This window comes from Thermobia domestica, chromosome 15 (genome assembly GCF_964235325.1).
Source record: "Thermobia domestica chromosome 15, izTheDome1.hap1.1, whole genome shotgun sequence".
Taxonomy (NCBI): Eukaryota; Metazoa; Arthropoda; class Insecta; order Zygentoma; family Lepismatidae; genus Thermobia; species Thermobia domestica.
The window spans coordinates 78,816,598-78,843,642 of NC_137468.1; the positions used below are offsets into that span (position 1 = coordinate 78,816,598).

Sequence of the window (27,045 nt, forward strand, 5' to 3'; positions counted from 1 at the left end):
AACATATGTTAGTCTAACTCTTTAGTATGACACTAATCACACATCAGAACGACTCTGCATAAGGCCCAGTATGTTTAGCGATGCACGCACATCATGTTGCATCCCTGCAGTGATTGATTAAAATGCACGTCGAATACACGTCTTCATATCATCAATGATTGTTAAGTGCTGTGTGTATTACACAATCTTTAACGCAGGCACGTAGCCAGGCGGTGGGTCCGGACCCCCCTTCGAAACCATAAATGAGAAAAAAATAAGGAATGATGAAACAAAAAGAAACGAGAAAAAAAAGAATCAGCGTTAAAAATATAAAACTACAGCAAACGTTTGGTTACTCTTTTTTATAAGGAGCTTTGTGTGGAGGAAACACAAAGGGTTCAAGTTTAAAATGGACATTATTGGAACGGAGCCTTCCGAATTCCTTCTAGCTCCATGCTAATCCTATGGACTACAAATGACAATCGATAAACCGGTTCGATCAGATAGACTCTCAGGTAGAAATTAAGAAATGCCCAAAATCCCCAATAATATGAGCCTGGCATCATAGATTCCAGTTACACGTGTTAAAGAAATTTTCAATTTTGCAGCAATACTAATCCATTTTATAGGATGTCTTTACTGTCAAAGAGATCTATTGCTATCCTTGACGGCATTAAACGAAGATAAGAAAAAGAAGAAAGAAGATACGACGAACCGAGTTCGAATGACCTCGGAAGACTATATCTTTTTCAATATTTTTAAAATATTCTTTTACTGGAAATTTCTTTATAGTTTGTTATTAAACTACTTACTAACATATCTTCATTTTATTGTCCTAATAAACCAATATGGGTATATTGCCAGTAAAATAGTTTAGATTGATCGAGCCCCTGGTGTGTAACCACAATATTTCATGTCACGACCCCTCCCCCCATTACGAAATCCTGACTAAACGAACTAACATATATTGCCAGTAAAATAGTTTAAAACGATCCAGCCCCTGGTGTGATAACCACAATGTTTCGTCACGGACCCCTCCTATTACGAAATCCTTGCCTGTTTAACGAAACCCTCGAGGAAAAGATCGAGTGGGGTTAGGTCAGGAGATTGTGGAGGCCACTGAGTAGGATGTCAATTCCATATATGAAGCAATCTTCGATATAGTAGAGCTCTGATTTGGTGTGCATTATATACGGGAACACTGTCATACTAATACCAGATGCGCATACGTTCGTCGAAAGGATTGTCTTGTAACAACTATTGTAGCATATCACTGACAAATGCTACACACATATTACCAGTAAGATTTTCATCAAAGAAATGTGACCCAATAAGATGGTCATCCAGGATGCTACACCATACTTTAAGAGATCACTGATGGTGATGCGGAAGTAGTTGCTGCAGTAATATATTGTTGCTAGTCCAATAATGTATATTATTATATGCCCGTTTACGTGTTCTGTATTTGTAACAGTAGCTTCATTGCTAAACAATATAGTGAATACGAAGTTTTGCTTTCAGTTCTCTGTATCTTCCAACCATACACAATATTGCACTCTAGCATGGAAACCATTTACGGATAGATCCTGATGTAATATGAGATGGTGTAGATCAACTTGTACTGGTGTAAAATAGGCAATATAGATCTTTAAATAAGTTCACTGTACTTATTAAGCCCACATTTCGAGTACTACATGAAGGTTTACATTTACTCCTCCCAAAAACGTTGTTTTATTTATAATCTGCACTTGTTGCAGACGGATAATGATCCGAACCCTGTCTTCCAACGATACTATCTGTTGCCATACACTCTCTCTACAAACTCAGAAATGACATATGAGAATGTTATGGGCGTTGTAGATCGCGTGTTCCATAGATTCGTGCTGCGTCTCTAGCCTTTCATTTAAATCGCCTAAGAATAACAGCACAGTGATCAAACACGGCCATTGTCCTATTCGTACATTCCTTACACCAATACATTGGCGTCTCTGGCATGTAAAATTTGGGGGGGGGGACATCAAAGGAAATGATCTAACTGCTAGTGAGTATCTAAATAAATTAAATTAAAATAAAATGTTGAATATTTCGTATTTCAAAATATTGGGGGGACGCGTTCTCCCGTCCCCCCCGCCAGAGACGCCCATGCACCAATACCAGTAATACACTTGAGATTGCCTCACAATATCAATACAATCATATTCCTGTTTTCTTGTATGCAATAGTATTTACACAGTACTCTTAGAATTCTCGTGATGCTTGACACTGCGTTCGACTCTTCCACATGCTATGTACGTATTCAATTACAATGTGCGCACATTACTACACCGATTATATCTTCACTGTGATCTCTACTTCCAGTCACTACAAACTGACAAACAGCTAACGACATAGCCGTTAAATAACAGTGCTCAACTAGAACAAACCATTGATAGTCATTGCAGCATTTACTGCTTTATGGTATGACAAATCACGACTTCTCACTTAATACTTCGTAGTATTTCATTCATCGTGGCAGAACACAATGCTCCCAAAGGTCTAATCACAGGTCATAGCTACAGTGATACAAATAAAATGTGCATTACAAGTCACTCTTTTTGACATTTTAGAGAGAGAGAGGATCAAATTAAATTTCCTGCCCCTTCTGACTTCAGCCTTGTTGGGCAGTTGAACACAGTGACTTTTACTTCATTCGTAGAGTACGATCTTTTCTTACTACGGAAACAGGGCCCATTTTTGACGGACAGTTTGTAAATGGTTCCCTATATCGGCATTTGTTTCCTATCAAAGTTATTTCGTTGTCCAAGATATATCTACCGAGATATCACTTAACTCATGCTGCCATTTGAAATTTTCAAGTTGGCTCCCGGGGCTCTTTGATGGGGTCACTTGCTTTTCACACATTTTTATCGGCCTCTCTGTGCTCTTCAATTTGGTCCTCATCATTTAGCTTCTCTGATGTATATTTGACGGGAAAGTGACTTGCAGCACGCAGTTTGACTCATCTTATATTTTTGCTGCAGCATGCTAACTCGTGCTTGGTCGCCCACAGTGGGGATCATCTTGAACATCGAAATTTGCAGAACGAAGGTGAATGACTGTCTTTTGTCTGTTGCTTTTGATACCGTATCTTTCTCATAAACAACACAAGTTTCTTCACACGGGGCTGATCAGCATTAGCGCATTTCTTCAAATACAATTGTAAAATGTAGCACTATTTTTGTGGAGAGTTCACTGATCTTTACGGCACAATGCTTATGTCTGATGCTAAGAGTTCCAACATTTTTCATTCTAGTAGCTTCAATTATCAGCTGGAAAATGACGTACTTCCTGACTTGCTGCGACTAATATGCTGACAAGGAACGGACATGAACGTGTCATCCGGACATCCGAATCAAACCTAGTTCATTTGGTAAACACAACAAAGATATGTTTAAGCACAAAAAAATTAGGTGCCATGGATAATAGAGTAAGTCCCTGGGGCCCATTAGCCCTGTTAGTATAAAGAAAATCGTAGACTTGCAGTGAAATAGCTATTGCATCAAGACTGTTCATTGGAAAGTCATGGTTTTCTCTTTAGCATGAAACAGGCTTTCCAGAGGTGTTATGTATTGGGGCCCATAACGTACCTGAACAGGGAAAATTGGAAGAATGTTGGGAAAATTCCCTCCAGAAATCCCTCACATGTCACATCAACTTTGGGCTCGTCTGGAGTGACCCGGGTAAAAGCACACAATCCAAATGTATCTCGACAAATACTATAGAGGATAAGAAATGATTGTACCAAGTTTTGTATTGATATACGGAATAAATATGAGGGAAAAGCTTGTATACCAATACACGCTTTTCCCTCATACCTATTTTTCCCCCTCCCAATTTTCCCTGTTCAAGTACGTTATGGGCCCAATACATAGCACCTCTGGAAAGCTTATTTCATGCTGAAGAGAATGAACTATAAATAATGATTTTCCAATGAACAGTATTGATGCAATAGCTATTTCACTGCGAGTTTACGATTTTCTTTATGCTAACAGGGTTAGTGGGCCCTAGGGGCTTATTCGGTTGTCCATGGCACCTACTTATTTGTGCATAAACATATCTTCATTATATCTATCGAATGGAGTAGGTTTGATTTAGATGTCCGGATGACAGGTTCATGTCCGTTCCTTGTGAGATTTGGGACACTATCGCCATCTTGTGCGCAAAAGGTTCAATGTTTTTCTCCACCTGAGTTTTATCTCAACAAACAACCAAGTTTTAGTGGCATCGAGGGGAGGGGAGATTAAGCTGGTCATGGTGATTGCTAAATCCTTCTAGTCACTCCGTAGCTGCAGTTTCAATCTATAATTTACTTGAATTCGTAGTGGCGTTGTTTACCTTGATGAAACTATATTTTAGAAATGCATCTGGCCGCACACCTACGCGTCAGATCCTGGCATCTGATGCTTGTCATACCGCAATGATAGAGTGACCTAATTCCAAGTTCTTAGAATGAGAAAAGGTCAATTGGAGATGATTGGTGCATCTACCAAGACACATAGGGTCTATCATTTAACGTAGAAATAAGTCAAATGCGCTGCTACGTTGAATTTAATTTCGTAAATAAAACGGCAAAAATTTCATATCTAGTTTCAACTTAAGAATTCTCTGTAACGTTCTGTTTCTGAAGAGCATAAAGTAATTTAGAATGGGCACTACCTGATCTAGCCTCTCTCTCGGCCTAGACATACTGTAGGTATTCATTTAAAAAATATACGGTTTATTTACGAAAACTAACTTTATTAATTCCAATTTCGATTTTCGGAAACCTATGGAGACTATTGAACATCAAATATAAATTCGTTGCAAACAAATGGAATTTGAATTTTGACAGATTGATTGATTTAACTTCTAATCATACAGAAGTCAGAAAACTTGCTTGTGGCAAAAATTCAGATACACCAAACTGTTCAATTTACCAAAGAAATGTGTATATTTTGGGCAAAAATAACCACTTTTTTTATTTTTAGAATTTCTTGATCACATATAGCATTTGTTTCCTGTAAATCGAAGGAAGAGGAAAAAACTAACAATTTCAAGTTGATTCTGTCATCTATGGAACATAATGACAGAATCAATCCTGTGACATTCAATCCTGTGAAGAGAGAATTTTTCATTCACAACTTTTTTTAATGTCAGTGAATATTACATGTCGTACCTAAAATCCAAGAAATTATATACGTAGATTGTTTCTATTAATTTAGTGTCATAAAATTTAACTTCTAGAAGTAAAATGAAATTTAAAGTGACATTGTTGAATGTGTGCGCTAGCTTCTTTTTAGCGCATTTATTTAACGAGTGAATTATTTTTCGCTTTTCTTTGAAAGGGCCTAGCGGAATAAACATGTGAAAACTGCCCACAAGCATATCTGCACCAAATTTACAGTATCGATTAACGTTTATGAGAAACTCAGTTTCCAAACGTTTCAGCCCCCCAAGCGCTTTTGGAGGGGTGTTTGAAGGGGGGAAGGAAAATTGATTTTTTTTTCTCTTGAGCGGCTCAACCGATTTGCATTTAAAAAAAAAGATGTTAGGTGTTGTCAACAAGAGAATAGTCGGAAAATATTTTTGGGGGGTTGAAAATTGGTCAAAAATTGTTTTAGTGGAAGACTAACTGGGACACCCACAATTTTTTTGCCAGTTTTGTCTTGAGAGGGTCCCTAACAACATATATTGTTTTCATTTTGTTTGCAAGTGTACCTCATAGTGAAAAAAGACAAATGTACATAGGTCAGCATCTATGTGGTATACGTATGATACACATTATACATCACTAGGATAACCAATACCTTTGAATGGGGGGATGAAGTTGTTATAACATTGGAATCTTATGATAACAAGTATTTTTTTTTTTTTGTCTTAATGGTAATTGGTCTCTGAGGATGAACGGGGTTCTCGATCCTGTTCGCACTTCCCTTGGCTACGCCACTGCTGTACATCAACTGAAATTATACATTCCCGTACTTTGTGTTAATTTTGCACATAATCAATGTTCTGTGATACATATAGAGCTTTGTTTAGTAATTGTTCTTGTTTTGTAACAGTTGGTTAATAATATGTCTGTTATTAATAGATATTTATGTGTTTAGTTTGTTTCGATTGTATTACTGTATATGTGTGTTTAATATGATCAAATAAAGAATGAATTAAAAGAAATTAATTCTCATCACTGTTTTCGTCCACTACTGGAACAAATTCGGTTTTCGTGAACAGAACTGTTGACTGCTGATCTCACGTTGCTGCTATTGTGTATTATTTATCATATGCGAGATATTTATCGAATATCATTCGACCAGCTGAAATACTCAGTAAAATGTTCACGAAAACCGAAATTGTTCCAGTAGTGGACGAAAATAGTGATGAGGATTAATTTCTTTTAATTCATTCTTTATTTGATCATATTAAACACACATATACAGTAATACCATCGAAACAAACTAAACACATAAATACCTATTAACAACAGACATATTATTAAGCATAGCTATTATAGCTATGTTTGATTTGAAATGCCCGATGTTACAGTTTTTATCTAATGATTTATCACGAGGTACAATGATTGTGTAGTCATGTTAAGAAATCTTTCTTCTCAAAACCTCTATCTTTAATCTAGGGGAGGTTGTTTAATGTAGTCATAAAGTCACGTTTCTTCCCAATTAATAAGACAAATATTAAAAGGAAGAATTTATGGACATTTATTACGCAAATGACGAAAGATCGAACAAAAATATTTTTAGCTGGAGTAGGGGGTCCAATTCAATATGAAGACAAAATTATATGAAAATTCGTAAAAATCCCTGTAAAATTAGGCTAAATTTACAGAAAAATCGGCATTTCAGGGATAGGATCTGGCCCCGCAGGATCCAGTCCTTGCATACGTTCGTGATAATAGGTAATATGAGCTTTAAATAGAATGTGTGGGGCTTCTGGACCCCGCCGATCGTTACGGCTTTGGTCGCAATCTATGGATTGGTTCTAAGCATCAGCATATAAGATTCATAGAGAGCAGAAATCTCGAAACTAAGGAAGGGTACGAGTAAATTAAATACGTTATAGCTCGTTCTAAATCTCTTTCATCAAGGGTATTGCTTTTAATGTTTTATGTTTTAATCATTGCATATTTTCTTAAGTTTATTTTGCTCTTGTGACTCCTTAATGCTACATTCTTCTGTTCCGCGAATACTTTCTGCCTTTCCTTTCCTTTCTAATTTTGTTACTAATGTTTTCACTAGTTAAAATTTAGTTTGTTGGTGGATTTTTAGTTTGTTGGTGGATTATTTTAACAGATTATCCTTGATGCACCATATTCTAATATTATATTTCGTTATGATTTAATTATTTCGTTATGATTTAATTTTAGTTTTTATTGCAAGTTTGTAGTATTAAACGTTATTTCTAACGGAAATCGGTAGGCATATGGAGAATAATTTAGTTTCCGGGAATGAGGTATTTCCAGCGATTGCACAAATGATACCTGTATTTCAATCAACTTGTCTTGACGAAAGAAAGCAATCGATACTGGAAGTGGATGGTTCTGGTCACCTACTTCCCGTACAGGTACTTAATTTCCTTTCTGGAGGTGAGGTACTTCCAGTGATTGCGCATATGTAACGTACATAACAACTCAGTGTACCGGCAATGGCTGACCAGAAGTGCCGAATTTCTATATCGATTGCTTTCTTTATAGTTTAGTGCAATTAGACCAAAGAAGGGCAAAATCCGAACATTCAAAAAAAAAAAAAAAAAAAAAAAAAAAAAGCCGATACCTTTTGTAAAATGTTCATAATACTCTATTCAGTAACTCAGAGAAAGTCTCTATAAATTCCGCGTCGGGTTTAGTTACTATGACTGCCATATTGAGTAGCCTATTTCCAAGGCTAAAAGTTTTCGTCGAAACCTTAGCATTCGCTTTAACTGATTACAATACAGGTTGTAAACACAGCAGATATGTAAACCATACCTCATTGAAAACATACTTAAATAGTTTTTCTTATTGTGTGAAAAATGAGGAAATTTACATTTTCCCGAAAGGGAAAAATGGAAAATTCTACAAAATTTCTCAGAACAAAAGTGAAAAATTGAGGTTTTGGAACTTTATTACAACATTGTAGGGAGAAGAAACATAAAATATGTACAAAATTATTGGTTACAACCTTCTTAGTAAAACATTAAAAATACATGACACTAATATCTTCCAAAAACTGGGATTTTTAAGATCCATATAATGCATTAAATTTCCCTTTGACCCACATTGTAAGGTTTTCACCTTTGGAACCACAAGTTTTGCGTGAAGTTATCAGTGTGTAGGTATATATATTCCTCGCACATAGGAACAGTCGGAAGAAACTAACATGTATCTGCAATCATTGGTTAGTTCTTCTTTAGTCAGAAAGTCTATCCACTCCCAGGTTGGGACTTTTTTTAGTGGTTGCAATATTGATTAAATTTTTAAATAGCTGCACATACTTTATTCATCATCATCACAATGGGTTTACCTCGCCCTAGGACCTTCAGGTCAAAGACCTGCATTCAGGCAGAACACTACATCATTAGCATCATCAATTCAGCTAATTATCCACAAAAACTAGAATCTATTTTATCAAAACAAGAATTCCAGAATTTTGTAAAACAAAGCAACTTCACAATTAGACAAAGTGAGAAGTTTTGGTGCGGAATTTGGAGTAACCTAACAATTGAACAGGCTTTGATGAGAGCTATGAAAAGTAGTGTCTGACCCGGCGAGGGAGGAATTTTTCTTCAACTGTTGCTAAATGGGTTCATTCGATTCGAAGTCCGCTGTTCCTGAAGACCTACTGCATCTTATCTCCTGTTCCTGCACCGACGACTGTGAAGGAAGTTTTGAGAAGGAAGGTATGTTAAAATGTATGAGAAGGAAGGTATGTACCATATGTATGTACGCGCATGGCATGGATGTACGAACAGGAACATAGAAGATGAAGTCAAAGTGGATGGAGATTTGCTAGTTCCCGAAAAGGATATCAAAGAAGAGACATTCCAAGATGCCAAATATCCTTATCTGAAATATATTGAAGTAAAAATAAGTTACTTTCAAATGAAAATTATCTAAGATTGAAACATTTATATAATAAAGAATTAGATTTTAGGCCTTTTCCTAGCTCAAACATTACAAATTTTTGTACGTTACTAAACATAATTTTTTCAACAATTTTGTATGCATATCTAATTCTTTCGACTAATCTGGCTTGCTAAGATTAGAGCAAATCTTTCAAAAATCCCTCAAATTTTTCGATTTTTCCATTTTTCCTTCCAAAACAGTCAACATTGGGGTTTGTAGGAGATATTGAAACCTTTTCAAATGCCTATCCATTGATAACTTCACTCAAAACTTGTGGATGCACAGGTGAAAATTTTACAATATTTGGACAAGAGGGAATTTAACGGCTTACGTGAATCTAATTTTAAAATTCTATCTTTATAAGGTGTTAATATTGTGTATTTTTAACGTTTTAGCCAATAATTCGCTTTTATGTTTCTTCTCTCTACAATATTGTAATAAGAATCCAAAAACAAAATTTTTCACTTTTATTCTGAGAAATTTTGTGAAATTTCCCTTTTCTCCCTCTAGGGAAAAGGTAAACTTCCTCAATTTTCACACAATTAGAACAACTAGTAAAATATATTTTCAATAAGGTATAGTTTATATCTGTGCCGTGTTTACAACCTGTGTTATAGTCAGTTAAATTTAATGCTATGGTTTCCACGAAAACTTTCGGCGGTGGAAATAGGCTATCCAATATGGCGGCCATAGTGGCCAAACCCGACGCGGGATTTTCTGGGACTTTCTCTGAGTTACTGAATAGAGTATCATGATTATTTTAGAAAACGATTCAGCTTGTTTTTTGAATATCCGTGTTCAAACCTAATTGTACTGTACTATTAGTCAAAACGAGTTCATGCAATCGCTGGAAACAGTCCATCCTCGGTTCTGAGTTTTATGGTTGCCTTCTTCTTCTTCTTCTTCTTCTTCTTCTTATTATTATTATTATTATTATTATTATTATTATTATTATTATTATTATTATTATTATTATTATTATTATTATTATTATTCGGACCCAAGAGGAAAGGGGAATGGGAAATGGCGAAAACTTCATAACGAGAAACTATATAATTTACACGGTTCACCAAACATTGTTAATGTCATCAAATCTAGGAGGCTCAGGTGGGCAGGTCATATAGCCAGGATGCAAGAAAATAGGAACGCTTTCAAAATCTTAACTGGAAGACCAATCGGAAAACGACCATTAGGAAGATATTGGTGCAGATGGGAGGACAATATTAAGATGGCTTTCCCAGAAATAGAAATATAGAAGTAGAAATACAAAAGTAGAAACTGAATCCAGTTGGCTAAGGATAGAAGTCAGTGGAGAGCTTATGTGAACACGGCATTGAACCTTCGGGTTCCATAGGCCATAGAGTTAGTTAGTTAGCTATTATTATTACTAAAAAAAACTAGACGTCTATTTCATATTCAGATACTAGTGTAAAACTTTTAAATTACTAAATTGTCCAGCACTTAGGCCTGCATAGTTGAAGACTTTATTGAAAGCTCTTAATGTTAGAACAAGACAAAGAATAACATATTTAATAGGTATAGGTACGTCTATTTTAGGTAAGTTACTGAGAAACTATTATATTTTAAAAATCCTATGAAAGTATCAAATGGAATCTATTACGTGTAATGATTGTGCTTGATCAATGTACACGAAACAGTATATATGATAAGAAATCAAATTGTACATTGTGATTGGTTCTAAGCTTTAATTTGTAAGCGACTTTTAATTTCTTTATTTTCTTTGTTTAATGTTTATGCTTCTGAATGTGCTAATTTAATTTTTTTCGAGGTACTAATTTGGAGGGTAGTTATTCATAGGACTACAATTATTATTATTATTATTATTATTATTATTATTATTATTATTATTATTATTATTATTATTATTATTATTATTATTATTATTATTATAGTAGAATCCTGTTAACTCGACTCTCAATATCTCGACATTCTGCATATCTCGACGATCACTTTTCTTCCAAATGTCTAAATTACTTGTATTTATTTCTGCTGGTCAAGCAGAACACTATCTTTCAAATTATAAAGTGATATATTAATAGCTGAACTGTAGTAATTTTTAACATTGCCTGTATGGGGCAAACGTGGGCGAAATGATTATGAGACAAAAATCTAGCATCACGAGATTCTTTGTACAGAAAAAAAAACTAGTAATTTCATCAGCTTTATAAGTTTTCTTTAACTTTTAACATTTTTTCGGACATGTTGTACTTTTCTGTATCCTGTATTGTGCTAGAACTTTCATGTGTATGTTCCACTGTTATTCCCAAAATAAATTTTATCAAACGAAAAGAGCTTTTGTCGCTGACTGTACAAACTAATTCTGTCTTGGTCTTGTTTAGAAAAGAGAAGGAACATGTCTGTGGAATTATTCCTGGCTTTCAAAAAACTTTTTTTAAAACTGCAATTCTGTTTAAGTATCAATCTTTTCATACTTTTTATTACATTGAATTTTATTATGTAGTTTTCGTACCATATAATGAAAACAATTTATAGTGACTTTATAGACTATACGCACCACAAAACACATACACATAATTCGACGTACGAGGCTCGTATTTGGCACGTTGCCCTGTTGAGTAACAAAGCGTAGCAGCTTCCACGACCAAGAAACTAAGAAATGATGAAAGATAGGCTCTTTCCTTCTCGTGTTTGACAAGGTTACTAGTGAGGGGGATGGCTGATTGAATGCGTTGATGCATATTTCCTCATTCTTCCCGTACTTAACTGAAATCTTCTTCTGTCTGGCGTTCCTTCTCCATTTTTTCAGTCACATAGCGTCGCGTGAGAACCAGAGGAACGTAACTCCATTTTCATAGGTTTACAGGCGAGAGGACAAAAATATTATTTTCTTAGAAAGATGTGTTTTTAATAAGATGGTAATTGAGCTACATTACAGCAGATGATCGACAAGGAGAACAGATGGCGTTACGTTCCATTTACACCAAGTCGGGCTTACAAAATTATGTCCAAACATGAAGAAACCAAAAACCGCATTTTTGGAGTTACGTTCCTCTGGTCCTCGTGTGACGACAGTATATAACTGTCCACGGACATCCTTTGGACGTTACCCTATGTCACGTACTGTACATATCCCAGGACATTGAAGCTCGCTATGGAAATTTTAAGAATAATGGAAATCTCTGCAGGATTTCCACCTTTGATTGAATGGGATGTATGGGGCTGGGGCAATAATTGAAGCCGCGCGTTTCATAACAGCACAAGTCCATTTTTTGGCACTATATAAGTTATTTATATCGTTGTAATCGTCTAACTGACAGTGAGCTCTATCGATTGACATTAAAAGAGTACAGGTTCCCGTATCTTCCGCATGTTACTGACATGTTGAGTTTTATTAGTACACAAGTTCATGGAACTGTGTTTTTCTGGAAAGCAAACATGCAAAGCTGCAAAGGCCAAGAATATTGAACAATATCTGTCCTCAATTTTACCTGCAGAGCAACCTTACTTTCAGATACTTCTGCAGCAGTATGATAAAGATCTGACTCCCAGTACTGAGAAACCAGTAAGTGAAGTGTGAGATTCTGATTTAAGTGAAGGAAAAATATAAGTAAACTAAATGTGTTATTTGTTGAATTACATTATTGTGAAAATAGAGATTGCATTTATGCACAGTGACTGTTTGTTATTTTTCTTCCAGACATTATTGCTTAAGCATCAGTACATTCCCTTTCTAAATCTGTAGCAATGTAGAAGCAATGTAAGGGACGAATGAGTTTCATACTAACACAAGTCCAATATTTTCACTATTTTATTACAGACAAATTACTTTTAATACCCGTTATTTTAATACTTGTGACATTTGTTATTCAGCATGTCATTTGTTATGTATGAAAACAATCTGATTTCCAAGTTCACGTTTCCAAGAAATATTAAGTTTTCATTGATTTTCTCAATATCTCTTCAGCTGGACTAGTGTGGTTATGGAAGTCATGGCTTCTATTGTATCTTCAAAACTGGTCCTGTGATTATCTCCCAAATAGTTTTGCTAACGAGACGAGAAAATCAGACAAAAGGTGAAAGGAGAAGTGTTTTTTTTTAATTCGAAAGGAGACGAGAAATTTCATGAATAGTTCACATAAGTCATAGATTCCAAACACGATTTTAATGTTACATGACACATAGTATAAAAACTATAAATAGATAAAGGGGTTGTATGAGCACAATGAAAAACATTAGTCAATGTTTCCCGAGATAGACAAATCATTATCAGACGCCAGATGCGGCTTGAGAAGGAAATCATATCTGTAAATGCATGCTTCAGAATCCTGCAGTACTTCCGCAACAATTTTTATAGAGGTAGTTAATGAGTACTTTAGATTATATGCCCGGAACCAAACTGCCTGTGCAAAAATTGTTGCGTAAGTAATACTTACCTTAGGATTCTGAAACATGTATTTTTGGATAGAGCACATATTAGTTCCTTAGTAAAGTCTTCACCCGACTACGATAGACCCCATAGTTTTGGAGCTATGTACCTTTAAAGTTCATTTTTTCATGTTTTCGGCAGCATATAACTTCGAAAGGAAGCATCCGTGCACCCAAGTTGGTCTATACTTTTTGTCTTATTTGGTGTCAGGAATCACCTCTCAAACGTTGTCGGTGTTGTTTTGAAACACCCTATATATATATAGGGTGTTTCAAAACAATACCGACAACGTTTGAGAGGTGATTCGAGGTTAAAGAGGTTAGAAAATACAGGATATTATGCAAAATCAAATAACTCTCACACAATATAGGCCATTCTTCACCACCCTTTCTCGCCTAGAATAGAGCAGAATTACAGAACCGCATTATCTGTTCCGGTTCGTTTCAGCTGTTTTTTTTTACTCACTCCCGTAGGTATCATGTTTTGGTTTCATACTTTCAGGAAATGGTCCATAAAGGCAAAGAATATCAGGAATGGCCACATTTTTTTTTTTTCGAAAAATACCTTTTCGGAAACTGAATTTTTCGAAAACCAAAAATGAAAAACGAAAAATTTTTCGAGGAACGAAAAAGGAAAAATATTCGAAAAACGACTTTTTTTTCGAAAAATGGAAAAAATTTCGAAAAAACGAACAACGAGAAATCGAAAAATGAAATTTCAGAAAACCGAAATACCATTAAAAAAAAAAAAGCCATCCCTAAAGAATATATTTATATGATCTTATTTGCTGCAATATTACTTTCACACAAGGGAGGTACGGTGCCATAGTGGTATAGCGCTGAATTCTGCTGCGAGCTGTCTCTAGTTCAATCCCAGGCTCTGTGAGTTTGCAGTGGACAACATCGTGTCTGTTTTTTTTTTTTTTTCTGGTTCTCCCTCTAACTTCCACGGTGTCATTCCAGAAATTATTTCACAGTCATTCACTTTCATTAGTCATATCTCTCCTTTAGCTTTCTCACTTCAAGATTTGGAAATTATCAATAACACACAGACAAAAAATGTACGTGGTGTACGTAAGAACGTAGTATACATGTGTAAATCATGTAGTTTTTGGACTTAACGTAGGACCATATGTAACATCGTGCAACAAACTGAAAACGTATATTTTCTAATACTTTCCGTACAAGTTTTCCATCTATACATACTTTTCGTATGAAGAAAAGAATATTATATATGCGATAAGGATTTCACATACCGATGGACGTATATAACATATAGCTGACGCATATAACATACGTATACGTATGTAATATACGGAAAAATGTTAGATGTCAGACATCCTGCAGTGGCATGATATAACATCTCAGCGAGAAAAGACAGTACCTATGTAACATATGCTTCGTACAGATTTCTGTATGAAACATATGGATACTTTATATTTGCACAATATGCCGCAATTAGGGGAAAAGATTTTTCTCAGTGCATCGGAAAAATGATACCAATTTGAATATATTATATGTGTGTATGTATTACATAGAAAGAAAGTAACTCTGTATGCGTTTTCGAAATCCGCAACCAAATTGATTAATTTATTATTGAGAAAAGAAAATTAAGCCATTTAAAAGAGCATCACCTACTTTAAATTGTAAAAGTTTTATATTACTTAATTTGCTTGTTCTTCTCAGTTTTTTTTTTTTTTTTTTTTAAAGAAATTCAGTTATAGACAATATGTCGAACATAAAAATGTGAGAGTTTCTTAAAAGGATTGAAACGAGGTCAGAAGAATAAGCGTAACAATCGTGATGACAACAAAAAATTTATAAAATATTGACAACATCTAATGTCTTGATGATAAGTCATCAATATAGGATAGATATCGTACAAACCCACAATCTGTAATATTGTTTGCAGACGTACATACTGAGTTCATGCGTATATTCTGGCACACTTAAGCATTGCATCGATGTGCTTTTGGGGCGTTTCTGGACATATTCCAGGCTTTCGTGTTCTTGGCATACAAGGCGCTATGTGGAAAATATATACATTATGCAGTCTCTGCTTCTGCTAATACCATTTACAACTAACTGTCCTCTCATGCAGCTTCCTGATATTTTATTTATGGCTTGAATTACGTTGTTGTTTTCTTTTTCCGGTTTTAAGGACACACTCTGCAAATACATCATTATTCATGTCTTTTTCTTTTTTAGGGTCGAAATGGGGGAGGAGAGTAATGTAGCTTTTCTTATTTTCATCATGTATGGAGACAAAAACTATTCTTCATGTTAATGCAATGATATGTTTACAGGCGTATCGCGATCATTGCTGTTATTTTTTGCTACAAGAAATACTAGAACAATCGAATCCACGATAATCACAATAAACAATGTGTGTAAAATAAGTTATCGAAAACTTCATAACGAGGAACTGCATAATTTATTCCGTTTACAAAACATTGTGTTAGGGTCATCAACTCTAGGAGGCTCAAGTGGGCAGGTCATGTAGCCAGAATGGAAGAAAGTAAGATTGGTTTTAAACTTTATAACAGGAAGTCCAATCGGAAAACCACTATTAGGAAGACCTAGCCGCAGATGGGAGCACAATATTAAGATGGCTCTCGCAGAAATAGGATTACAAAGTAGAAACTGGATTCAATTAACTAAGGAGAGAAGTCTATGGAGAGCTTTTGTGAACGCGGCATTGAGTTAGGGGCCAAGGCTAATGTTTGAACCTATCCTTACATATGTAAAAGAAAGTATGTGTGTGTGTGTCTGTCGACAAGATATTCATATAGAAAGGATAAACCTAATGCCATCACATTTTGAACACAGAGAGACCTTTATCAAATCTAATCGTGTACGAAACCGTTTTTTTTTATTATTTTCAACTCGAGAGGTGATTCGGGGTCAAACGTTCTGGAGGTTGAAAAAGTATAGCGTGTCTCAGAATTCTGTCAAGCTACACAACCCAAACTACTCCACTGTTTTGCAGATTCGGCACTTCTACTGGTGTTAAATAGTCTTACGTAAAACAACTTCTACACGATTGTTATCACATTCATCCTTTCAGTGTAATTAGACTCAACTTATTCATTTTGTATTCTCCAAAACTTATACAAGAAATACATATACGTATTTACGTATACGCAGTGGCGTATTTAGAGGGGGGCTTCCGGACTTAAGCCCCCCCGAAATCTTACTTACTATAGTAAAGTATATGAAATATCTTGCAGAATTTTCACATTTTCAGGCAAAGTCCCCCCGAAAGTTAGCAAAGCCCCTCCCGAAACAAAATCGTAAATACGCCACTGCGTATACGTATGAAATTTCTTGTATGCGTATATACGTATACAAGAAATTTCATATAAGACCAGTACCTCTGACAACACTGTCGTATGTCTGACGTCATTTACAAAGAAATTAGTCCGCAATTTTGGCGTCTGCAGAAGAAATATATCAGACACGTAATGATATCAGTTAAAAAAAAAATAATGTTGAGAGTGACGCAACTAAGGTAGTTATCGCTCGGGGCTAGAACTCACCTTAGCACCCCCCCTGACCAACCAAACCAAAACGTTCCCCGACTACACGTGATATTGGCATCACACAGTAATTCTCCTAGTTCATTTTTTCTTCAAGTGGTAAAGCAAAATTGCAATACATAATTTAATTTTTAGTACAAGATAAAACACCAAAGTAATTAATATTTGATTACCAAAAAATCTTAGAGTAGCATGCTTGACATATTCTTATAGTCTTATCATAATAACAGCAAATCACAATGTTTTTTAATTATATCGGGATGTTTATATGTGTAAAATGAATAAACAGTCTGTTGATTTAGAATAGAATATTCAATTATGACAAAAAGTCAAGCTGTTGTCTCGATTATTATACTCGGTCATTTTGGTATGTCTTTAATCGATGTAAGTTAAATGAAAACACAAAATAATGCAACTAAAATGTAACTTTCTTGGTTCTTTTGGCTCCAAAGGTTTTTGTAATGTTCTCAAAAGATAGCTTTGAAGCTAACTTATGCTCTATGGATATGATCTTAAGGTTGGTGAATCGTTGTTGTCCTAAGTTTCTGAGTTTTTTTAATGATCTTTAGTTTGCTAAAACTCCTTTCCTTGCCTTATAGTGAAAATAAATATTTGCCTAATCTTGCACCCCTCAATCCGGCGCCTGGTACACAAGCCCCGTTTGCCCCTGGTACACAAGTTACGTTACGGAATGTTTATATCTAGAAGTTTTATTTTCATATACCTACCGTAGGTTAATATGCTTATTTCTCTTGTATTTCAGGCACAAAGTTCTTATGCAGCGAGGTGATAGCTCCAGTAAAAAGTGATGTGGACGATATTTGCCTTTACATTCTTAACTTCGAGGACTTGTCAGCTCCACCACAACCTCCCGAGGAAGAAATACCGGCTGTTAATAATAAGCTCAGCAGATGTAAGTGTTGATTGCATTTTATTTATTTATTTTGTACAATTGTAAAAGTGATTATTTTCCACAACAGAATACTTAATATTTTTCTAGTGCTATCATTAAATTTTCCCATTTGTTGTAAGAGCTAAAAATTGTGCCTTTACTTCAAAACATATTATTTAACGTAATCATCTCACGGTCTTTTGAACTAAGACCAATGCTTTATTCGGTCCTGGAATAAAAGTTTAAAATGTGTGATTTGTTACATAACATGCGTAGCAGCAAGAGTATAACTGACTATCAAGACTTGAGCGTGAACTGTGAAAATACACGTTATTTCAAAAATAATTTTCCACCTTGGCATCTTAGTAACTTTTGATACAAACAAAGGAAAGAGTTTGGACAAAGTGCAGAACGATGTATTAATTGATGATAAATATATTCAAAAGAACAGTTTTATTTACCTTAAAATATCTGTCAAAATCCGTATACAGTGTGTTTCAAAACAACACCGACAACGTTTAGGAGGTGATTCCTGACACCAAGATAAGACAAAAAGCATAGACCAACCTGGGTGCACAAATGATTCCTTTCGGAGTTATAGGCTGCCAAAAATACGAAAAAATGAAATTTGAGGGTCCATAGCTCCAAAACTGTGGTACATACAGTAGTCGAATCAAGACTTCACTTAGGAACTAATATGTACCCAACTCAAATATCCAAGTTTCAGAATCCTAAGGTATTCAGGCAATAATTGTTATAAATGGAATTTGGCTACGAGCACTCACCTCTATAATTTGAAATACCCACCTCTATAAAAATTGTTGTGAAAGTACTGCAGGATTCTGAAATATGAATGTTTGGATAGGGCACATACTAGTTCCTAACTGAAATCTTGACCCGAGTACGCTAAGTTCCATAGTTATCTTGTTGTCAAGAATTACCTTCCAAACGTTGTCGGAGTTGTTTTGAAACACCCTGTATATCCGTTCCGAAGACGTGTAGGATGTTCGATAATATACTTACTAGAAGACAAGACGTCCATTATGGAGAAAATATGACGGAATTTAATGTTTGAGGCCATCTCAAAGTTCTTGTCTATTATACGTCTGTCGGGGATGTTCAGGATTTGGAGAAATTTATCGTTCGAGGCTGCAATACTATTCGAGCAATGTCAGGTGTTTTGAGTATACCGTATTTATCCGTGTATGCCGCGCACCTTTTCTGTACAAAAACGAAGTCAAAAAACAGGGTGCGCGGCATACACGAGGAAATGTAGAATTGACTGAGCCACCAAACATTTAAAATCACGGGGAGTTTTTATTAACCTAATACTGGAATATTGTGAGTAATTTTACAAGAGTAGAAAAGTTTTAATATAAAATGACAAGTTACAACTCATCTTTCCTCTTTGCATCAACCGGCCTTTCAAGAACCACTTGCGGCGACTGTACACTGAATGGATGGCGACTGCAGTACACGAAACTACGCCAACTGGCCGAATTAAGAAACCTGCACTTCACCTTTTCTGCGAATGGATTATTGAAGCATGGAATTCAATTCCAGAGGATCTTGTCGTCCGCAGCTTTAAAAAATGCTGCATTTCCAATGCCAGCGATGGGAGCGAAGACTTTATTCAGTCCGATGGTGATACGTGCTCCAGCTCCTCGGGAGACGACGGCGACGAAGAAAGCTAGGCATTGGAGTGATTTCTGTTAATAATCACAATATTGTTGGAGTGTCTCTGTGTATAACGATTTTAATGATTAAAAGTAGGATGAAAAATACATTGTACCTTTTTTTTTTTTTTTTGAGAAAATTGATGTGCGCTGCTTACACGAGTTTTTTTTTTTAATTTTAACGTTCCAGAAATTGGGGGTGCGCGGCTTTCACGGGGGCGCGGCATACACGCGTAAATACGGTATTTGTGGTCATCATAGCACCGGACTCCTTAACTATGTCTACAGTACGTTGATAATTATTTCCAGTATATCAATGTGCTTCTCATTCTCATTGATGTCCTGTTCACCTCTTCTTCTATACCCTGCGAGATGTGTTGTGTCTTTTGGTTCACCCTATATATCTCCGTAATGTACAGTATCACGTACGTATATAGTGATATATTTTTTATTGCCTGTTCTGAGAAACACTTGCTGAATTTTAAACATGCTTTAGCGCACCACTTTTAAATACACCAAAATAGATTTCCTTATTTTGACGTTATTGACGAATAGTATTGTATAGGCAAACGTTAGCTTTCATTAGGCGACTATAACCTGGCTATAGCATTTTCTAGTCATATGTATAGTTGCATAATATGTGAGTAGGGTCTACAAAGAAAAGGATTGGTTTTAAAATTACAGAAGAAGCCATTATTATTAACAGATTATGCTTTTAGTTTGACAAAGGCACCAAAAAAAAGAAAAAGAAAAAGAACAAGAAAGAAAGAAAGAAAGAAAAAGCTTGTTCAGATTTTACATTCTCTTTTCTGTTAACATGTGTTGCTGTATGATCAAAGCAGTTATTATTATTACTATTCTTATTGTGATTTTGCCTTCCGCCATTAAATGCTAAGGTGATTAACTATTCTGATTCTACAAATGCTGTGTAGAACTGTAAGTAAAAAGGGAAGTACGATATAAAACTTAAGAAGCTTATAGAACAAGACGTCCAACGCTGTTCCAGAAATCAATATAAATAATATTTATTCGCCTGGTGATTATAAGTGCCCAGAAACAGTGATAAATTTTCCACGTAACACTGCCAATAAGCTCAAGAAAAGCAATGTTACTTTTACAAGAAATTATGTTTTCCTGATAGGTTTTAAGTTAGTTGCCGACACACATAATTTCACGTACATCAAATTTAATAACTCTTTTGAGTTGTGTAGTCAGAACTTATAGTATTTTATTGCCATCCAGAATTAGTTTCACAAAGTCTGGTCTGAAGCATGGTTCCAAATAGGGGACAGAAAATTCATTCTAAGCTTCTCTTTCCCCTCTCTCCTTACATACAGGGTGGTCCAAAGTGAGGAAACACCCTAATACATGGTACGCACTGCAAAATATAACCAAAGTAACAATGTAGGTGGGAAATAGGGATAGAGGATAGTGTGATGTTTCATAACACATCACGATGACGTCCTCATCTTGAATTTTACCCAACTGTCTTAAACGGAAACCATAGTATGTGATACGTCTTTTCAATAACAAATATCGTTAAAATTGAATGGCACTATTACTTTTTGCTATAGCGTAAATCATTACAAAGTTAGGATTGTTGTGCCCCCAATAAAAGAGGTTAGTCATACGGCAAGAAGCATACACTGTGACAGGGCTACTTAATGTGTTCCCCATTCCAGTCGATTATCAGAAGCATCCAGAGTTCCCAGTGACGCAAAACATTGCAGAAGGTGTTGAATGTAATGTTGGAACATATGTCCACAATTCGTTCCTTGAGATGCCTGCACCACACACAAAAGACTTATAGGAAGTGGTGCAGTGGCGTAAGGTCAGGGTAACGAGGGGAATAATTTCCCATCACCTCACTGATCAATCCACGCATTAGGAAATTGCTGATCGAGGTACTCATGGACACAGGTAGCATATTGGGGTGATGCGCTATCGTACTGGAAAAACTAACTTAAGAAATGGCCCATTCTCCGACAGCAAAGATGGCAAGATGCCGTCTTCTAACATGCACTGATAACTCATTGCCGTTAGGGTCCCGCCTGTAAAATATTGATCTACAATGCGAGTCCCTTCATACCTCATATCACACCGTTACCTTGCCAGCAACATCTGCAGATGCTTCAAACCAATGCAGATTACTATGCGACCATCACCGCACGTTTTGTTTGTTAACAAAATCCAACATGTAAAATTGCCTTATCAGTATACAACTCGTCAGAGGTGAAAATGGGGCTTTGTCGTAGCTGCTCTGTGGCTCATTGAACAAATTCCAGACGACAATCTGGATCGTCTTCTGTAAGGAGTTAGTGAAGTTGCAGCTGATAAGAGTGTTACTTATTCGCTGATATAATGCTCTTGATTGAGGTGCGATTAACACTTTAACGGGCTACACTACACGTACTTCTCTTGAAACTTCTGCTAAATGATGCCAACACTGCCAAAGTTGTCTCATCTATCGCCGTGCGTGGTCTACCAGTTTTGGGTCAATCTACCACAAATCTGTTCCCACAAATCTTGAGCACTCACAAGATTAAATACTTTCCCCTTGATTATTTGTGTCAAGCATCCACTTCTTAATATTTAAACTATAATATGCATCTAGAGGTCTAAATACAGACGCATTCACAAGTTGTCTCCGATGGGAACGATAGGAAGACAAGGCTTCAATTATAACTTGTTCAACTAGAAGAGAACTAATAAATTGGTCCTCGTAACATGTCCGTGACTATTTAAAGCACAGTATATTTCTGAGAAAGCTTCACTTTCTTCAGAAAATGATGAAGACATTTGTCAAAAATATTGAAATTTGTCACCCGTTAGTGCTTCTTATAGTCAGAGTATCGGGGGAGCATGATAGTTGATGAATTCGTTCGTACTGATGCGTGCAAATTGTGCCCATGTGGGATGACATTATCTACAACTGACCCACATATAACAGGTCTGACATTTTCACTTCTTTCCGTTGGTGCGAATCTTTCTCTTGTTTTGACCTTTAAGAACAACAATTTTAGAGTTCTCAAAAGGAATAGTTGTCATTCTTATTTCATCCACAGTATACTCCCTATATGCTTTATGAGCCGCAAAACCCTCCTTTGATATATCTTTATTGTAAAATGTCAATAAACTTATTAACTTAAAAAAAAAAAAAAAACTCTTGAACGAGCAGTTGAAAAACAATGGAATGAAATCTTTGAGTTTAACGTCCTAGAATTATGCCTTTCAGACTAAGGGAGACGATGATTAAAGTAAGTGAAAGATAATGAAAGAATTGGTGGAATGAGAAAATGAAAGGAAACAGAAGTACCCCGAGAAAATCCACGAGCACAATGTTGTCCACCACAAACTAACTGGGGATCGAACCAGTGACCCCACGCACCAGAAGTAAGCGTTCTACCACTGAGCCACCGTACTCCTACGAGCTGTTAAAGTTAACTCCAAATTTCTCAGAGATAGTTCTGGGCAGGCCCGTAGCCAGCCCAAATATGTAGGGGGGCCGGATGAAGTTAGGGGTAGCCCGATCCAATTATATTATAGTTCATCACCATATTATAGTTCATTTGCAAGCCTACCGTGAAAATTTTAGGTGGCCATCAAAAATGTAGGGGGGTATGGATATGGGTGATCGCTCATAAAACATCTGTACCAAACCTTCCTTGCTAGTCTGTTTTGTTACTTTTAAAAAATTATCGACCCCACTTTGTTTCTGATAAATCAAATGTAATCTATCTTTCTCTAATTACTCTTAGAAAATAGTGCCATCTCTGCGTATTTACAAGATGATCTACTAATTCTGTCCCCTGCTTCTCATTTAAAACGAGTCTTATAGGAAATTTACCTTATCAATTCTAAATGAATGTATATATATTCTTGAAATTTGCAAAAGCAGCTATCTGAATGAATAAAATGGTCATTCGTATGGATAAAACGGCTAAATATCCTGAGAAGTCTACAAGCACTATCACTCAGATTTGAATCTCCCATTTAGCGAAGCTGTGTGTTTCTCTCCTTACATAGGATCGATGTATACGCAAGATAAGTTAATTATTCGTTCTTACAATTATTTCAAGTGCTTATGTAAATCAAAGTAACAATTACTTTACAGAACTTTTGAGTAAAAGTAAACTTTTCACTATGTGCAACGAGTGCAAGCAGTGGTATATTTACAATTTTGTTTCGGAAGGGGAGCGGCTTTGCGAACTTTAGTCCTGGAAATGTGAAAATTCTGTAAGATATTTTATTTACTTTAATATAGTAAATAAAATTTCGGGGGGCTTATATTATATATATTAAATATATCGACATGTCCTTGTAACTTTTAAAAAACTAATAGGTAAAAACCATTGAAAATATGTTCCATGCAATTAGCAGCAAGGGAACATTGTTTGAGATACTATACCATTCTATTCGACTAAACTTGGGTTTAAATATCATCGATACTGTCACCAATCAGTTTAGCGATCCCGAAAACTATGGATTTTCGATAAGCTCTCGATCATTTTAGACATTTCATTTTCCACCTCTTCTCACTCCCATGCCTATGGAGATGAACTTAGACTTAACGGAATCTGAAGTGCCACTATTCATCTCAGCACCTCCGAAAAATATGTATTCGGCACTAATATCGGCCATGTTCTATTATTTCTACATGTTACCCGCTTTCCACCCCACCCCTAGAGTGGCCTTATTTCTTATGCTGATTGGGTGTGAATTTGGATTTAAACGGCATCGAAAGTGTTACTATTCATCTCAGCGATCACAAAAAGTTTTGAGTCGGCACTGATATCGGTCGGTTTGGATTATGTTTACATGTCATTCCCTCTCACTCCACCCCTAGTGATAATTGGGATAATTGGGATAATATTATCCCAATTAATATATTTAAAGTTGCCAGTTCATACTTGAAATTAATCGGGGTACAAACATTAAATGCCCTAACAGAATTGAAACCGACAAGAAGTAAAATTAAAGACGCGAGAATTTTCATAGTTGCCAGTTCAGTAAGAAGAAGAATCTAAGTAATAACAGCAAATAATCATGAGTGTTTGTTTAGAGTGCAATAAATCGGTTACTCGTCAGGATTTGTCAAAAATACAGTGTGTGCAGTGCCTGAATTACGCTCACTTGAAATGTGTTAATTTGAAAGATGATGATGTGACGTATATGAGGTCGGAGAATCAAAAATGGCGATGTGACAATTGCTCGAAATTAAGACGTAAGAGTTTATTGGGAGAAACTGTATCCGAAGATTTAATTACGGTCGAAAAAATGCACAAAGTACTGAATGAGTTAAGAGAAGAAATAGCAAATTTAGGAAAACAAAATAGAGAAAATGAACGTGATCTAGGGAAATCGATGAATGTTCTACATGAGAAATTAGATGAAAACACTGACTTAATAAAAAAAACAATCAGAAATATTGAATTCGGGTGTTGAAAAAATTTTAAATGTAGAGAGTGAAAATGTGCTATTAAAGAAGCAATTAGCTGAATACCATTTGCAGTTAGATGAAGTCGATCAATACAATAGACGTAATTCTATTGAAATTTACGGTGTACCTGAAAATCAGAATGAAAATACTTTTGAAACTGTTAGGAATGTCTGTAAAGCTTTGGATATTGATATCAGGGAGGAACAAATTGACGTTTGTCATAGAATGAAAAACGTGCCAAATCAAAAAGACAGAGGTATTATTGTTAAGTTTGTTAGGAGAACGGATAAGGAAAAAGTTGTACAAAGGCGTAAGGTGAAGCGAAATTTAAATACAACCCACTTGGGTTTGAACGCTATGCAAACCATCTATATCAATGATAGTATAACTAACTATAGAAGAAAAATTTTGGGACAAGCAAGGAAAGTAAAAAAAAAAGAAAAAGGCTATGCGTTTGTTTGGGTTGATAATGCTGGAATGGTAAAATTAAAGAAAAGAGATACTGATAGAGATGTATTATTAAAGACAATGGATGATGTTTTAAAATTGTAAAATGCCCAATTCTTAGACACGAGATTCGTAACTCATACTAATAGCAATAAATGACAGCAATATATTAATATATTACCAAAATGTAAGGGGACTAAACACAAAATTAAATAAATTTTATGTTAATAGTGCCGATGCTATGTATGATATAATAATAGTTACTGAAAGTTGGCTGCATAGTTATGTTCATAGTCGCGAATTCATTACTGATAATTATGTTGTTTATAGAGATGAGAAGATTGATAGAGGTGGGGGAGGTGTATTAGTGGCTATTAAAACTATTTATATTTCTAATAAAATAGAGTTTAAATGCAATACAGAAAGTCTATGTGTTAAAGTAAATATAAATGGTGATATATATACTATATTATTACTTGCTACATACCCCCTTCTTCAAAGTATGAAGACTATGTATCGTTCTTTAAAGCTTGTGATTCTATGGTAGACATATTCACAAAAAAATGTAATTATAGTAGGCGATTTTAATCTGCCACATAGTGGTCCTACCTATGATCTTAATCAGGATGGGGTATGTTACAATACACTTGCAGATTTCATTAATATGAATGGTTTAAAATCAATAAATGATGTAGGTAATGAAAATGGAAAAACGTTAGATTTAGTGTTAACTAATGTGGAAGAAGAAGCGATAAAATTATCTAGAATTCACAGTCCATTTGTCAACGAAGATATACATCACCCAGCTTTAATGCTGGATGTAATTTTAAAAATTAAGAAACAAGAAACTAAAAATGAATATGTATCAAAACGTAACTTTCAAAAAGCTAATTTTCTACAGATTTATAAAATGTTGAGGGAAGAAACGTTTGAAATGTTTGGCAATTGTGATAATGTTGATGAGGCAATAGACTATTTTTATTCTAAAGTGAATAATATTTTTGATAAAAATGTACCGAAAGTGGTCTCTTCAACTAAAAACAAATACCCATGTTGGTTTGACAATGAGATAATTGGGATAATTAAACAAAAACAAATACATCGAAAGAGAATGGAATATTCAGAACATGATAGAATAATGTTTAGATAACTCAGAAAACAATCCAAGAAAATGATTAATAAAGCATATAAGAATTATATAAATAATATAGAGCAAGGGTTGAAGTCAAATATAAAATGTTTTTGGAATTTGTTAAGCAGTAAAAACATAAATACTAAAAAAATTATAACAGAATAATGACATATGGGGAAAATATATTGGACACAAATAATTTAATTGCGAATGGCTTTGCTGACTTCTTTAAATCAGTTTATGAAAATTCGGATTGTTGTAAAATTAATAATTTAAATCAGTTAAACAACTTACCCCCACACAAGTTAGTATTGAATTTAATTACTGTTGGAGAATTTAGAAAAGCAGTTAAGAAACTCAAGCCGAAAAAAGCTAGTGGCTCAGATGGTTTTCCACCTTA

The 27,045-nt window shown here is 35.2% G+C and overlaps 1 protein-coding gene across 1 annotated transcript in view; it reads left to right on the forward strand.

Annotated features, from left to right (window-relative positions):
* LOC145671539 (uncharacterized) overlaps positions 1-27,045 on the forward strand; it is a 936,709-nt gene that overhangs the window by 790,330 nt on the left and 119,334 nt on the right. The window contains exon 3 of the mRNA XM_081740728.1: positions 17,822-17,971. Within this exon, the coding sequence (XP_081596854.1) occupies positions 17,822-17,971 (150 nt within the window). The remainder of the gene's footprint in view (positions 1-17,821; positions 17,972-27,045) is intronic.